Raw genomic sequence first — 16,574 nt, 5'->3', positions numbered from 1 at the left:
GCAATTGAACCGTTCTTCCTTTAACAGGGATGGGTCCTTGCCGATTGAGGTGTGGTGGATAAAAGTGATTGGAGGTGCGCCGAGGTGTTGCTGACTTGAGGAGATGATGATAGGGTCTGCGAGGGAAACCCGAAATGGGTGCAGATGACTTCTGTGAGGTTTTGCTTTTGCTGTTGTTGGCCTTTGAAAGGATGGTGCTAGGGAAGAAATGTCTCTTCATTTTAACCTCGAGATACTTATGGAGTTAAGTATCATTGGAGTTAAGTATCATAGATTTGACTTCTCCATTTTCCCGTTGATCTATCTATTTCTTTTTTCTTTATTTTCTCTACTCATTATTCCATATTTCATGGCAGTGACAGGTAAACAAAGGCTTACGAAATGATTGGGGAAGAGGGGAACAACTTTGGATCAGAGGTGTGTCGAGGTGTTGCTGACTTGAGGGCTGAGGCAATACTATACTATCAAAACTGAGAGAGGAGAGCATAGATTTGTGCCTGATAGTGGTTCTGAGCTTCTTCCAAATACCTCAATATGAGGTTTGTTTCAATTGACTATTGCATATGCTATGTCATTTATTGATGTTTCATTTTTCATGTCTCCTCTTTTGGTATTATATGCATACAAAATGGCAAACAGACAATCCTGAATGTATAAGTGTGTTAATTTAATCTGTGATGTGGGTGTTTGCAGGAAGGACTTTCATAAATTGACTCTGCAAATAGCTTTTTCCTAACTCATTGTTTTTTTCTTCTGTCTTCATTGCAATTTTAAAGTTTCCCATATTTGTTCTGACGGGGTCCACCATGAGGGAAACCCGAAATATTCTGTGGGGTTTTTGTTGCTATGTTCGGTAGAGTTATGGAGACGCATCTTTAAGAACATATAATTTATAATCAATCTATAATGGGATGAAGGCTGGGCAATTTAGCTTTGATTATATTCTTTACTATACTACTATGATATTAATGCATTTGTATTTAGCTGAATCTTTTCTTCACTGTTAGGAATCGGTAAGGTTGTGAAGATGATCATGGCCACTAAAATATAGTTTACAAGCTTATAAAAGGTAGTCATTTATGTGTTGAATTTCTTACCACTTCATCCCAAAACATATTCAATTTTTTTATTGTTTCATTAAAGAAAATATTGCTTTTGTTTTCTCCTACCTTGAAAACAAAATTACTTTTCTTTCAATCGTATATATTTCCTTAATTGATTTGTTGATAAGTCATGAATGATATTACTTATTTGGATACTTGCCAATAACTGTTAGAAGTAATTGCTTATTGTCAGTTATGTTTCTTGCTTTTAATCTTGCTCAAAGTGTTTTTATGAGTCTGTTACAAAGTGAAGTGTCTTTACGAGTCTGTTACAAAGTAAAGTGTCTTTAAGAGTCAGTTAGAAACTCTAATGTTATTACTTCTTACACTTTATTAGGAGACATTGAGTAGGCTTTTCAGTTTCTTCTGATTAATATTTTCATAGTTTTTTGATTGAAATTTCAGCATCACTTGCCATTGGCATTGTTTTGGCCTGTCTTAAGAATTTTTGTAATTTTTATTTGATCTGATTTTACCGTTATTTCCAAGTAATGTCACCGTCAGCCATACATACCAAAGCTGACTCTTATTATATTATTGATTTGTGCAAAACTTCAAGTACAACTATTAAAGCAATGTGCCTATGTATAATCCGAGTACCATGGTTCCTTATGTCATAAGCTTACCTATTTCAGAGAAGTTAATCCATAACTAAGCTTCTTTTGTTTCCTGCATTATAATAAGCAGAATGCTACCTAGCAAGCTAGTGTCTACTACCATTATCAAACACTTGTGCATGTAAATGATAATATGGCACAAGTACTTTGCTTAACAGAAAATTTAGTTTCTTTAAAATAATGATATGTCATCATAGTGACAATTTATTAATACTTGATACCTGTTTCATCATTTTTATAGTCTTCTAATGAAATTTTGGTGAATGCAACAGTAATTTGCAAAGAAGCAAACATGAGCAGGCCCGGAGATTGGAACTGCAGGTCCTGCCAGCACCTGAACTTTCAGAGGAGAGATTCATGCCAGCAATGTGGGGACTCCAAATATGGAGACAGGATCGATTTTGGGGCATTTGGAGGTGGAATTAGAGGAGGGTCTTCATTTGGGTTGAGCGGTTCAGATGTTTGCCCCGGTGACTGGTACTGTGCTGCTGCTAACTGTGGTGCACACAACTTTGCTAGCCGCTCAAGCTGCTTCAAATGTGGTGCATTCAAGGATGACTTAGTTGGAGGCTTCAGCAGCGACATCTTGCGCTCAAGAGGCGGCTTTGGTGGCGGCGGCGGAGGAAGACCTGGATGGAAATCTGGTGACTGGATATGCAGCAGCCGCTTTTTTGGCTTATTTTAATCTTTATGCTCCTTTCAGAGTTCCTGCTCTTCCTTCTTTTAGTTTCCCTCTCTTTTTCATCTGTCAAAGTATTCAGGACTCAATTGGAGAAGAAAAAATAAAAAATTATAGAAATCTTATCTCTATCGTACTTGAGATTTCTTATCTCACTAATCTGTCCTTTTCATCTTACTCTCTCACATTTTCACTATCTCTTTATCTCCACCTCTTCTGCATCTCCTTATCACTTTACAGTCGGATCTGTTTCCTCTCCTGCCAATCTCTCTCTCCGGCGTCTCACCGCACACGGCCGTGTCAATTTTATTCGTGTGCTTTGGACAATTTTTGACAACTACTATTGAAGTGTTTCCTTTCCCTATTTGCTGGGTTAATTTCAATTGCTTTACTCTTCCGTATGCAGGCTGACAAGAAAGGGCTAGACCACTGGATGGATGTTGAAGCCTTGAAAGATAAACAAAAACAAGAAATTGGTAAAGAAACTAGCGGAAAAGTACTATGCCTTTTTAGCTTCTGAAGCTGTTACCAAGCAGATTCCTCATGAGCTTTGATAATCTCTACAACAAGTAGTGTTTCTGATTTAATTAATTGCTGACATTTAGCAGCTAGCTTTAAATTGCTAATTGATATAGTGCTTATTGCTTCATCTTTAGGGATTAATATGACCAGTGCTGTCTTTTTTAGGGATTGATTTAATGATTTAATAATTTTCTCTTTCGTCTGTGGGCATGTGTGTCAGTGTGTAAAATGATTTGTGGTTTCAGATTTTGAAGGAAGGGGAGCTTCAAGTTGCTTGTAAAGAGAGAGGGAGTCATTGTTGTCTTGTCAGTTTAGGGACATTGCCACCATTGTGATGCACAAGACTTACAATCCATGCCATTGACTCCATATCTAAGAGAAAGCTCAGATTTGCTAATTTGGTTTTCAGCTACAAGCCATGGCAATCAGGATCTGAATTTTTTAAACCCAAACTGGTGAAGTGGTTGAATCACCTGTTTACCAGGCGGGATCCCTTACCAGGCATGGTTTTTAGTTTTTACAATTAGCTTCAACATATCAATTGCTGAAGAAATGGGTTACTCTATTTTTCTTTTTCTGTAAGAGGGTGAGATTTTTACTAGATGAATTCAGAACGCTGAGATGAGTTCGGATTGGGTTTCAGAATCTCAAACGGAGCCCAGACGGAACGACACTCTCCCCCACTTGCCGGCAAGGTAGCCGGAGAGTGAGCCAACTCTCAGCCACGCGCTTCACTCGCGCTGGAGGAAGAAAGAGAGTGGAGGCCACTCTCGGGCTTGAGCCACACACGCCTCTGCCGGTTTGGTCCTTGTCATAAATCGGTCAACAACGGTGCAAGCCAGGAAAAACTGAAAATCCAGTGGTTAATCAATTTTAACCAGATCCAAATCTACATGCTCAGGCGGCACAATTCCTTCACTTCTGTCAGTTCCAAGTAACACCTTTTTATGTGAATTTATTGTTAGAATATAAATTAGACTTGACCTTTATTACTTTTTGAATTATAAGGACAGATGCAGCACTATAGCCTAGGGAGTAGATATCAACACTAGATATCAAAGATGAGTAAAGAATAGCATCAACGGCTTCACGTTGATGTTTCCTTTTTGAAATTTCAGCAGCTTTATTGTGATTAGGAGCTCTACCTTGACTATTTGCATCTCTGGTCTCTCTTTATGACATCTTTTTATGGCGGAAGCAGAAACTTTTGTAGAACTGGTTATTGGAACTGGCTTTTGTAGAAGTAGCATTGGTGTTATTAAAAAAACTCTTTAGTTAGCCTTGGAATTGGTTAATATTGAATCTGAAACTATAAATTTGTGCTATATACAGGTAGGAACCCATTTGTGATTGAAGCATAGTGGTGACTAGAATTACAAACTCAAGTGTGAAGAATTTCCACCAAAGCAACTAAAGTTTCAACTTTGAAGTAGATAATATCAGCACTAGGCAGCACTAGATAATATCCAATTGCACCGTTATTGTCTTGTCTCATAAATTTGTGATGGTACTCAATATCGAAGAACATTGCTTGCAATGTCATGTGCAGTTGTATATAAATTCCAATAACATGTTCAATGTTAACAAGTTTCCTTGTTTTCAAATAAAAAGAAATAAGCAGTCAATAATATTAATGGTGATGGAACAATTCATGGTGGTACGTGGGAAAGTATGAGTAGCTGTGCACCGACACACCGTACAATTATTAGTTTATGTTTGTAAGGCAGGGTGATAGCTAAATGTACTAGGATACTTTTAATATGTGCTAGGATTGAACCTGTCTGTACGATACCACCAAACGCGTAAATCATATGCATGTGTTTGCTTTTTTCTCTTCTAGCATCATGATAAAAAGAATGATAGATTGATTCATCAAAGCCATTATAACTTTTTATGGAGCATAGATGATAGATGATAATTGTGAGCGTTGGATGTTGCAAGGGCCAAAATTAAAACGAACACTCAGGATTAGGTGCAAGGGCCACAATCCATTTATGAAGAATGCATAATACAAATAAATTGCACCAATAAAAAATACAGGGAAACTCTAGTCCATACAGTTCAGCAAGCTGAAGTAATGAAAAAAATTTCACAAAGCAACTAAGAAGAGGTCAGAAGTCTTCAAAGCGCACATCAGTTCTCCCTTAATTTGGCTTTGCATACTGGTGTGTAATCTTTTGGTCTAATTCATCTTTAAGGGTGCCAATATTTCTGCACAAAAAAAAAACAGAACTGATCAGGAACTATGCAATATTAAAACTTGTGTACAATTCTTCATGCACTCTCAATTTACAATTCATCGGGTTCCATGTGGAGCTTTAATTGCTATCAAGGTTTCATTCTGGCAATAGAAAGACAATCTCATAAGCCAACATTCAGAATGAGTGAGCTTTACACATGTTTATTTGTTGTACCAAATTTATGACCACGGGGTTCTTCGATCACATACAACTTGTAAAAAACCAAATCTCAGCAATCAGAGGTGGCGTATGAATATAGAAGAGTTGGGATGAGGTCCATCGAAACATGTGAGAGGATGTGTTGAAGTGCATTATTAAGTGTGTGAATATGAAGTGATTGTGCACAATGACATATAGTTGAAGGGCATTAGGAAGCGTGTCGACATAAAGTTGAAGTGCATGTACATTGTGAGACACATTGACATAAAGATGATGACATCGTGTTGCGTGTTGACATAAAGTTAAAATACATCGTGAAACGTGTGACCATAAAGTTAAAGTGCATGTAAAGCGTGTGAATATAAAGATAATATGCATCATGAAGAGGAAAGTAAATTTCATCTTGAACCATTAGTAAAGAGGAAAGTAACATTCAATCACTACCCATCTCGATCTGTATGCTGAATGATGAAACCAACCACTAGATAAAGACACAAGGCAAACAAAATCTCAAGAAGGAAAATAACATAACATATAGAATTGAAGAAAAACACAAAGGGGAAAAGGGAGAAAACATGCAACCCAAGAGTGCTCTCTGGTTTCCGGATTCTAAGCATTCTTCAGGTGCAACAAAAGCCGATATAGATGGAAATGGCGTAAACTAGCATTTTGCTCCCTACTAGTTACAGAAACGTGTGACATAAAGCGATGATGTCACGTGCAACGCATGACATAAAGCAATGATATCTCGTGCAACGCATGATATAAAGTGGTGATGTCTCATAAAATGCGTGACATAAAGTGTGATATCTCGTGTGGCGTGTGACATTAAGCGATAATGTCTCGCATAATGCATGAAATAAAGTTATTATCTCGTATAACGCATAACATAAAGTGATGATTTCTCGTGTAGCGTGTGACATAGTTTATTCATAAGAATGACTAACAACATGATAGGTAGTAGTGACATCAACCAGACTAGTTTCGTGTAACACATGACATAAAGTGTAACACATGACATAATGGACAAAATTTCATGGTATGCCTGTTTCTAAAGGTTCAAATTCATCCCACCTTAAAGATTTCCACACTAGAAAGCAGCTAGTTCAAAGCCCTTAGGTTGTGTTTGGATGGGGTGATTTTTGGGGGGAATGTAATTCTAGAGGGTATTTTAAATCCTTTAAATTGAAATACCTAGTTTGGATGTCTATTTGTGGAATTGTGAAAATACTGGTAATTAAAAGAGGTAATTTAATGAAGGGATTATAGGGTAATCAAAATACCCTCAAAATTGGAAGTAATTGGAAAATCCCTCACTGCTCGTGTCTCTCACTCTCTCGTTCTCGCTCCCAATCTCACTCTCTGCAATCTCGCTCTTTCGATCTCGTTCTCACTCCCGATCTCACCCTCTCGCGATCTCGTTCTCTCGTTCTCGCTCTCCCGATCTCACTCTCTCTGCAAATCCCGATCTCACTCTCTCTGCAATCTCGCTCTCTCGTTCTTGCTCTCCCGAGTCATGGAGTGGCTCTTTCTTCCCTCTTGATTCAGGTAAAATCTCTTGATTCTTTCACAAATTTTGCAGTATTGTTGTTGTGGTTGTTGTTGTTTTTTCGATTTGATTTTGTTTTTGGAGTTGAAAATATCTGTTTTGTTCTTGTCTTGAGTTTTGTTCGTTGATGCTAGTACTGGGTTTGTGATGTTTTTTTTCTCCATTTTGTGCCTGGTTCAGAAGCAGATGAACTAGGTGAGGAAGGCAATAGTTTCTATTTTTTTACCAAAACAATAATTAGAGTTACATAAGAATTGCTCAAACTGAATCTGAAAATTGACTAGCTAGGCCTCAATTCATGTGTAAATCAAAGGTACTTTAATCCTCTGTTGCTCTTGGCCTTGACCCACCTTGATTTCCAACCACCCTTTTGGAATTTCTTTGGTCCTTCCATGGTGATGGTATGCTTTTGTAGGTGTATTTCTAGATTAGGATGGTTTTGGGGAGAAACAAAGGGACAAAAACCCATTATGCAGAGAAGGAGTTTGATGAATAAAGAGTATTTTTATAGCAAGTAGCAATAACATGATGTGTGTTATATATAATAAGGTGCATTGCATTCCTCAAGCATTATTCAAGTTGTCATGACAGTGATTTGATTTGTGTTTATTGTCACTGTTTTTTGCTAATCCTTGATGATCGGAAAAATATTTCAGGCTACTGCTATAAGTGGATACACTAGCAACTCTGCTTCTGCCAAGAAGTGCAGAAAGAAGAAGGTAAAGTTATTCATTTCATCTTATAGTCAAGCCTGTGATTTTAATATTTGTAGTGAGTTTTATTTCAAAACAACCATGGACATATTAGGATAGAAAGAACTTTTCACTACACTTCAGACGTTCATTGCTGCTGCTATATTGTCTTGCTCTCTAGAACTACCTAATTTTGAGCCCTTTGTAGGAGCGGAAACATGTACCGTCAAACAACCGAATTAATTTTCTTTTTTATTTCTAAATTTACGTCAGCCTAAAGCCCTTCATAAATCACCCAACTGTAACATACCCAATTCATTGGACACACAACTTGCTTGCAAATGTTATCCTAAGTCAAACTTAAACCTTTGAAAATTATAAAAAAATCCATGTGAAGAATCTGCACAGAGATAAGAATTGCAGCTTATAGTCTGAATTGATTTTAGAACATTTCATCATAAAACCAAACACATATATATGTTTATTTCATTTGGTCAATGGATGAGGGGGAAAGCTTTTTCATGAGTAGCTTCCATATTGTCTATGAGAAAAGAGAAATTTATTGAAACATGTTAGAAATCACTCATCCATAATGGAAAACTAAGACAAGAGGAAAAAACTCAATGCTTACTTAGTCTTTTTTTATTTTTATTTTAATGAATCTAACTGAAAGCTCCACGCTACTATTTAGAGAATGTTTTAACTTGACTCTTTTCATTTTCTTAGTGAGCTTGTACGCATCCCTTGTCCTTTTTATTCACATCTTATCCATTTTTATGTTTAAACTAGCTGATTTTGAATCTGATTGAGTTAGCTTCTCTTACTTCCTATTTTCTTTATAGTGTCATGCAATATTGATGTTTTATTATATTTTTTTTTAGTTAACAAATGGATCTTAGAGTAGTTGACACTTCAGTTCTTTTACGAAAACGTAAAAGAAATGAAGAAGAAGAGGCAAAATTGCAGGAGCAAATAGCATTCATTGTTGCTAGTGTCATTGCTATGCTTTTAGGTGTAGTAGCTTGGTATCATGAGATGCATTTTGTTAAGGAACCGTCCCGAAATTGGGAATTGGAGAGAAGCAATTTCCTTAATCGTCTGTTTAGAGGAACCGAAAGTGAGGAGCTATTGGAACATTTGCTATATCGACTTGTTGGTTGCCGGGTAATATTTTATAACTTGAGGATATTCATCATCTTTTTGTTATTTGATCTGTTTGCTGTGGACACTTCAATTAGGTTCAAGTGTTTCTATTTTACTACTGTATTTTCTTAAGTATTTCAAACTGATTCTGAGAAAATTATATATACTAGATTAATTCAGTGTGTTTTAGTTTCTTTGTTTTTTCTTAATTTATATCCGTTGCTTGAGAATTAAGCTGAGAAAACTAGTGGGTTGATGTGGGGCCAAGTAAATGTGGACTGCAATTGGATTTGGAAGGAACTTTGTTAGATTTTATAGAGAAAGGGACATATCCTGTCTATGATAGTATATCATAAAATGGATCCACTTTACTTAGAGATTCGTGCTTAACCTTTTATAATCACTTTTTCCATCTAAAGTGATTATGTGAGGTTCTAAACACACTGAAAAATATGACACACTAAAGTGATTATTTTCTGGTGTGGGCACATGACATGCAGTATTGATTTCCAAATAGACAATAACTGGATCTAGTAATTGGACTGAGAAGGGTAGTTGAATCACTTGAAGTTCAATCTTGTCTCACATTTTCACCAGAGTATAAAGATCATAGGGGTAAAAGCAAGAAGTAAAAGCACTTTGATCATCACAGGCTTTTAAAATGAGTTCTGATATGTGAGTTCAATCCAATTTTAATCTACCATAAACTGTAACAGCAATCAGGATCATAATCACTTATGATTTCTGCACATGATGTATTCAATCATAGAAGCTCATTTTGCTGCTATTATCTTTGTTTAGTTCTGTGGATGTATATCAAAATTCTTCTGGTTATTAGTAATTGTCTAATGTTTGTTTATGTTTGAAGGAGAGATGAGGGGAAAAAGGAAAATGGCGGAAGCTAGTAATGAGGATAAGAAAGATGATAGCAGAGCTTACTTTACTTGGAACTTGGAGATGGACCGTGCACTTGCTGATATACTTAGAGATCAAAGAAGCATGGGAAACAAGAGTGATGGTGCATGGAAAGCAGTGGCATATAACACTGCGGCTCAAATGTTGTCTTCACGCTTCAATTTGCAACTTATTGGAGAGAATGTTAAAAACCACATCAAGCTGTGGAGATCATGGTATGGCATTGTTAGTGACATCCTTAGTCAAAGTGGTTTTGATTGGGATGGAACCAAATATATGATTTCTGTTACAAATGAAGATGCATGGAATGAGTATGTCAAGGTAATCATTTTTAATGTTATTACTATTTAATTAAATTAGTGTTTGTGTTAGTATTAATATGCTGCCTATTTTCTTTGTAGTCACAAAATGACGCTAAGAGGTTTAGATTTAAGGTGATTGCTAATTGGGATGACATTGTAGACTTGTGTGCTAAAGATAGAGCAACAGGAATTGGAGCGGAGACATCCTTGGATGCAGATGACATCATGAGCAAAGAAGCAAATGAGGATGGAGCTTATATTGTGGATATTGATGCTGATGAACAAAGCTCTACAACAAGGAAAAGCAAACAACCAATGGAATTCAAAAAGGGAAAAAGTGGAGAGAAGAATGGGATAATTACTTCAATGAATAAAGTGACTGAGTCATTGAGTGAATTTGTGCAAGCAACTAGAAAAGGGGTGAAAAATGTCCAAGAAGTGGTTCATGATGTGATGGATGAGCTAAAGAACATTCCGGACCTTAATGCCACTCAATGGATAAAAGCAGTGGATTGGCTTTCAGAAAATCCAAATAAGTTGGAGATTTTGAAAGCTCTTCCCATGGAGAGAAAGAAAGATTACATCTTAGCTTTTATGCACTGATTCGTGATTTGCTATAGTTTATGGACTCATTTGTAGTGTTTCCAACTTTTCATTATGCCACTGTTGAGACTTTGTTTTATTTATTTTTCATTTGGATTGATGTTAGCACTTGTTATAAACACAGTTTGAAATTTAAATAATAGAAAATGTGATATCTCGATGAATGTTTGTTTGGATTGATGTTCGCACTTGTTAAAAACATAGTGTTTCCAACTTTTCATCATGCCACTGTTGTGATCCAACTAATTTCAGATTTTTGAGTCAATTCAGGGGGTTTGGGCATATTATAAAATTATGGGCTGATTTTAAGTTAAGTTTTTTTATTATAATTATTCAAATAATATTAATTAGATTAAAAAAATAAGATAAAGGAAATTTAATTACATTACCCAAACAAGGAATTTTCAATTGAGGGAATTGCATCACCTTATCCAAACAAGGGAATTTGAAAATCAAGGGAATTCAATTGATTGAATTCCCTAGCATTTAAAATCCATTGGATTTTTACAATCCTCCATCCAAACACACTCTTAGCCTCAAAGGAGAAAAAGCTACTCAAAATGTGGAAATCGAACAAATTTTCAAAGAACATAATTATTATGAGTAGCAAAAATAATGGATTATGAAACTGTCGACCTTCTAATTTGCATAGAGATGCTTGAGTAAATGACTAGCACCTATGGTAGATGAAAAAGGAACAGGACATCAATATAAAAACATGATAGTAGTGTATTAGAAACAAAATTTTATATTAAAGGTTTTACATAGAGATAGGATTGGCATCAAAAGAGAAGAAAAAAATATTTTTCTCAACACTGACTGGAGGAATGTCAGTGACAAAATTCATTTTTCGAGGTGGTTCCAAGGCTGGAACAAATAATCAGGGTTGTAACTTCACTAAATCATGCAATTGATCCAATTAGTTGAGAATAAAAAAAATGAAGCAAATATAATTGGCTAGGAAGCACAAGTTTTTGAGGAAAAACACTCAGAATCCAAAGGCTTAGTTGTGTTAGGTCTAATTTCTGCACCATGAAACAGTGAAAAACAGCAAAGTTATATACACCTAGCTCAGTAGAACTGGAATACCAAGTGACTCAAAAATGAAGTAAGCCATTAAAAAGTAACACTGATAATATTAAAAAGTAAGCTAGAAACTAAATCATCTAATATGAAATGTGCACATGTAATGTTATGTGTGAGATGGATCCTTATACTATAGTCAAATAGATCATAGTGCCCCACAAATGAATTAATGTATGGAATCCACATTTTTTTTGTACTTTATTATGAAAATCATTGAAGGAAAAGTTAAGCCAGTATTCCATAACAAACAATTTCTTCTTTTTTGTACTGTTAGTGCAATTAAAACAATATTGTACATTATGCGTATACCTACTAAATTTAATTCTCCTAGATACTTAGAAATGAAAAAGCTGGTATAGACATTTATAGAGTTTCCTGGTTGCTTGTATTGGGATTATCAGGCGATAATTTAATTTTATCGGTCAATCCTCAAAATGTTTTCCTCTGTAATACATATAGCTAATTTTCACCATGTTTGGATCTACTTTAACTCTCTCATGATCATTTTTCCCTATGTAAGAATTACTTCTAATAGCTTCTTCCAGAATCATTTAACCCCCAAATGAGAAAATCTTTTAAATTTACAAACATGCACTCAGTGAATGTGGACGATCCACTCTACCTTTCATTTCTACTTTTCTGATCTAAAGGAAATTTCTGGCCACTTTACCAAATCTAAACAAATACAATCAATACCAGATGTCAATCTCCTTCATTACAATTTATCCTCCTTCATTCCAAACAACATTACAATTTATCCTTTATCCTCCCTATTAAACAGTTAATATTAGCATGACCAAATGATCTCAGACACGAAACCATCCACCCTTTTTCCTCCTACAAACTGCCACAAGTTAATTTTAGCACCACAGAACATGGAGTCAATGAAACAAAATTAGAAACAAGTAGCACACTATGCGCATGTGTGGAAATTAATTGATTCTGAGAAAAGAGGAGTATGTCATATATCTAAGTAGCCAACAAACAGATGAAAGAAGAAAGTAGATAAAGACAAAACATGCACAATCACTATAGAAAATCCAAAAGTTAATAGCACAATTTAACAGTACCAAATCATGAGAATGGCCAAAGAAAAATCAACAATGAATTAAGAGCTTTACCATTTGGATGCATTACGTAGTAAAGTTCACGTTTCTTAAATTTCAATCGCAAATTTGATGTGCCAACATTTGATGACAAAGAGTGATTTTGAACATTACTCATTGCAATTGGTCACATCACATGGTTAAAACATGAAAGTCCTGAACTTTCCACAAACCCAAATCAATAAAGAATTCATAATGTAAATTAAATTCACATAAAAAAATGTGAAAGGTCGAGGAAGGAGAAACCTGGATCAACTTGCGCTAGACAGTCGGTACGATTTGTGAAAGATAATCCACTACATAGTCCATATACCTCGGTAACCAAATCACTCAAACTCCCTTGAATGCCCAGTCTCATAAATTGACTTCTTTAAAGCAATCAATTAATCTCACTATGCAGAACATAAACAAAGGAATTAGTGATGATAAACAAAGAAATTGGAGAACTCGACAGAGAGAGATAGAGAGAGGCACCCAAATCGAAGGAATAATGTAAAAATTCCCAGATTTTTCAAATGGACCTCTCACAATGAACAAAATATTGGAGGTGCGATTCAATAAGGTGCTACTCAGCCTAAAACGGGTTGCTCTTTCACCTTCATGATTCTTGTTTTCGCACATTTATCCTATTTTATTGAACAACTAGTGTGCCTGAAACTAAAAACTTGTCAGACAGCAAACAAGAAAATCATTCAGGAAAACACAAAGTAAACAAGGCAAGAAACAAATGAATGTCATGCACAATTGAAACCAAGGTGACAATCAAATTATGTCACTAAACTCACAAATGGTTCTTACCCATTGTTGCAACAGATCCTGCTAATTTAAGTTTAAAATGGTATAAATTAAATCAGGAACATAAGATCATAACAAAAATATTAGAAAATCCAGTTTGAGCACAAGGTAAAAAAATTGATAGTCTCTTATATGGTCCCCGACTGATCTTAAAAGTAGTTTATTATAATTAAATTAAGAATAGAAAATATCCCATGACCATAGTAGAGCCCAAAAGTAGAACACCCTTTTAACAAAATCAAGCACAAATATAGTAATGAAAATGAACATAAAAAAATAAAGGAGAAGGTGAGTTTTGTATGCTGTTCATCCCTAATGTTCACCCAGACAAAGAATATCGTATAAAACAACCTATGTCTTTGCGTCTGGCTTTAAACCATGACATATCAAATAGATCTCTCTTGAGGAAGGTCTTGTGGCTTTAGGCCTCAGCTATGATGACTTTCTAAATAATGGTTTACAAATCTGACTGATTTCTGCAGCAGAAGATTTCAAAGAGATTAAATAAACACATTACGCAACCAAATCAGCTGGAATAAAACTAGTCTTGAGAAAAATGAACCACCTTTGGAATCTTCACTCTCCAAAATCTTTATAATAAGGTTCCCTCCAACTTGCAAGACTCCCTTATCATTTGAACCGGATGGATCATCAACACTTTGCTCCTCCCGAATATAATCATCATCATCATCAGCTGAAGCTTGAACAGAAGAAGCAGCACTGCCAATTGTGATTCCAGAAACCGATGGACATGTCTGAAAGTATCACAGAAAACCCTTTTTGCTGCAGAAAACAAATCACCAAAAATCAGTTTCTAAGCCAAGATAGACCAATCATCCAAAAAAAAACCCTCATATCAAAGTCAATTTTTTTAATGGCTAGTTTAGCATATGCACAGAATTTTGTTTTCCTGACAAATGGTAAGCCAAATGAGAAAGAGATGAATAACAGAGGAAGTAAAATTAAAAATTGAACATAAGAGCGGAAGGTAGGAGATTGAACTCACCGTGCGAGGTACTACTCTTCATCTAGTCATGTCCTCTGGTACAACCACAAAAAATCTAAAATGCCAAGACAATCTGCATTCCTCTTGTACAATGTTACATGTTTCGTGTTCCTAAATTTGAAATTGGAAACCAGGGGTAGTCGTTTTGAAGGATATGGCGGTCGTGAGCAGGCCAGCGCCGAGAGCGGTGCTAGAACGATGAGACGCGACGACGTTTGGGTCCTTGGCGGAGACGGCGGTCATGAGCTTCAACGGCCGTGTGCGGTGAGAAGCCGGAGAGAGATTGGCAGGAGAGGAACCGGATCCGACTGTAAAGTGATAAGGAGATGCAGAAGAGGTGGAGATAAAGAGATAGTGAAAATGTGAGAGAGTAAGATGAAAATGACAGATTAGTGAGATAGGAAATCTCAAGTACAATAGAGATAAGATTTCTATAATTTTTTATTTTTTCTTCTCCAATTGAGTCCTGAATACTTTGACAGATGAAAAAGAGAGGGAAACTAAAAGAAGGAAGAGCGGGAACTCTGAAAGGAGCATAAAGATTAAAATAAGCCAAAAAAAGAGGAGTTCACACGTAAAATCAATTGACTAAAATCAGTTTTTTAATCTCAAAAAAAACAAAATATGGGCGGGAAAATTTAAATTTTGAGCGCCAAAAATTAAAATCAGGTTATTTCGTTCATGTTAATTTTTATGCACTCACAGTATAAAAGGTTTTACACGATCATTCAATCACAACATTCTATTTCCTATTTTAAATATTATGAAATTTAAAATTAGTTATGAGCCAAAAAATTGAGATATGATTGAACCTGTGTAAACTTATTTACACTGTCAGTGCATGAAAATTAATCTCTATTTAATTATTAGTAGAATAAAATCAGTTATTTACTTGAATGATTAAATGTGTATGCACCGACAGTGTAAACTTTGTTTACACTTTACACATACATCCAATTAAACTTTTGATTGTATGAACACGTCAAGTTGGCTAATCTTTGTAACTTATCAACCTTGAAAGCTTTATCAGGTTGTTTCGACAAGTTGATCTTAACCGAAATATCTAATCTTAAAAACTTAAAAGCTTTATATGCCTGGTTATGTTGTTTTGACATGTCAATAATCTTGCTTGAACTAGCTAATATTAGGAACTTAAGATCGAGATTAGCTAACGATGTGTTGTTCAACATGGCCAACTTTCTGACAAGTCACTCTTGACCTTTTTATATAAATATAATCTAACATCAATTTCATTTTGACCATCCATCGTGACAATTTTGATCCTCCATGAGTTTCATCCTGGCTATCCATCGGGTTCATCCTAATCATCTATCATGATCATATTGACCACCCATCATGACATCCATCATGTTCATCCTGATCATCCACATGGTTCATCTTGATCATCCATATGGTTCATCCTGATCGAATATTCTTTACAGATGCTATAATTGTGGCCTGTCCTAACAAGATGGTCATTAGAATAGATACTCTAGTTTAATCGGAACTATTAAAACAACTAACCTTAAGTTAAGAGTGTAACTAGAATAACTAACCCTAGCTAGGGACTATTGAATAACTAACCTTAGGTTATTAAAGTTAGTAGAATATATAATCATAGTTTAATCAGGACTATGAAATAACTAACCCTAGTTCAAGGTCCAAGTGTAAATGTTCTATAGTTTCCTCTTCATCATTGGGTTCTCTGAGGTGTGTCATAACTCTCGAGGGTCCAAATCAAAGAGTTTAATCATCATGAAGTTAATGCTTAAAGTGGTCGAGAAGGATAAGATTCCTCTCCATCTTCTTTAGTTCATTTTTTCATCCCTCCTCCTTATTATGATTATCAACATAATTAAGAGTATTTATAATAACAACCAACAGTTAGTTAATCATTTATTTTAACTCAGATTAATCAATCAAAATGAGATTTTATTAATTTCAAAAACTGTGAATTAAAGTCTCAAAAGTATGTTTTTGATATTGAAAAATCCTTAGAAAAAGCTCATAAATGAAATCAGAAGAAAAAAGAACTCGGAAAAAAGAAAAATGGGCTA

The 16,574-nt window shown here is 35.3% G+C and overlaps 1 protein-coding gene and 3 long non-coding RNA genes across 15 annotated transcripts; 2 read left to right on the top strand and 2 right to left on the bottom strand.

Moving 5' to 3' along the window:
* Nucleotides 1-27: 27 nt before the first annotated feature.
* On the top strand, nt 28-4,569 carry LOC130722227 (uncharacterized). Of its 7 annotated transcripts, none has more exons than XR_009013833.1 (5): nt 28-259; nt 357-539; nt 1,993-2,968; nt 3,167-3,844; nt 4,254-4,569. It is a non-coding gene; the product is annotated as an uncharacterized LOC130722227 (long non-coding RNA). The 7 variants fall into 7 exon arrangements; XR_009013835.1 differs by having other exon boundaries at nt 3,167-3,855; XR_009013838.1 differs by lacking the exon at nt 4,254-4,569 and having other exon boundaries at nt 1,993-2,364; nt 2,806-2,968; nt 3,167-4,237.
* Nucleotides 4,570-4,889: 320 nt separating this feature from the next.
* On the bottom strand, nt 4,890-6,185 carry LOC130722229 (uncharacterized). The gene is made up of 2 exons (XR_009013842.1): nt 5,903-6,185; nt 4,890-5,132 (listed from the first exon to the last, which is right to left on the bottom strand). It is a non-coding gene; the product is annotated as an uncharacterized LOC130722229 (long non-coding RNA).
* Nucleotides 6,186-6,189: 4 nt separating this feature from the next.
* LOC130722223 (uncharacterized) lies at nt 6,190-10,682 on the top strand. 4 transcript variants are annotated; one of them, XM_057572894.1, is made up of 5 exons: nt 6,190-6,868; nt 7,526-7,588; nt 8,443-8,725; nt 9,573-9,940; nt 10,021-10,682. In XM_057572894.1, the coding sequence occupies exons 4-5, from the start codon at nt 9,578-9,580 to the stop codon at nt 10,522-10,524; spliced, it is 867 nt and encodes a 288-aa protein (XP_057428877.1). In that variant the 5' UTR covers nt 6,190-6,868; nt 7,526-7,588; nt 8,443-8,725; nt 9,573-9,577; the 3' UTR covers nt 10,525-10,682. The 4 variants fall into 4 exon arrangements, with proteins under 4 accessions (XP_057428877.1, XP_057428876.1, XP_057428878.1 ...); XM_057572893.1 differs by lacking the exon at nt 6,190-6,868 and having other exon boundaries at nt 7,401-7,588; XM_057572895.1 differs by lacking the exons at nt 6,190-6,868; nt 7,526-7,588; nt 8,443-8,725 and adding an exon at nt 8,779-9,379.
* A 138-nt stretch (nt 10,683-10,820) lies between these two features.
* Nucleotides 10,821-15,055, bottom strand: LOC130722228 (uncharacterized). 3 transcript variants are annotated; one of them, XR_009013841.1, is made up of 4 exons: nt 14,518-15,055; nt 14,077-14,294; nt 13,191-13,987; nt 10,821-13,108 (listed from the first exon to the last, which is right to left on the bottom strand). It is a non-coding gene; the product is annotated as an uncharacterized LOC130722228 (long non-coding RNA). The 3 variants fall into 3 exon arrangements; XR_009013840.1 differs by having other exon boundaries at nt 10,821-12,872; nt 12,963-13,987; nt 14,518-15,051; XR_009013839.1 differs by having other exon boundaries at nt 10,821-12,454; nt 12,732-13,987; nt 14,518-15,050.
* Between the last annotated feature and the right edge of the window lie 1,519 nt (nt 15,056-16,574).

Source organism: Lotus japonicus, chromosome 6 (assembly GCF_012489685.1).
Source record: "Lotus japonicus ecotype B-129 chromosome 6, LjGifu_v1.2".
Lineage (NCBI taxonomy): Eukaryota > Viridiplantae > Streptophyta > Magnoliopsida > Fabales > Fabaceae > Lotus > Lotus japonicus.
Note: the sequence above shows the minus strand (reverse complement) of the source record. Positions and strands in the feature narration are given on the sequence as shown.

Coding starts and splice junctions, on each gene's coding strand:
- LOC130722223 (XM_057572892.1), top strand. CDS start 9,563: ATGTTTGAAGGAGAGATGAGGGGAAAAAGGAAAATGGCGGAAGCTAGT. Junction 9,941..10,020: donor CATGGAATGAGTATGTCAAG/GTAATCATTTTT, acceptor TTTTCTTTGTAG/TCACAAAATGACGCTAAGAG.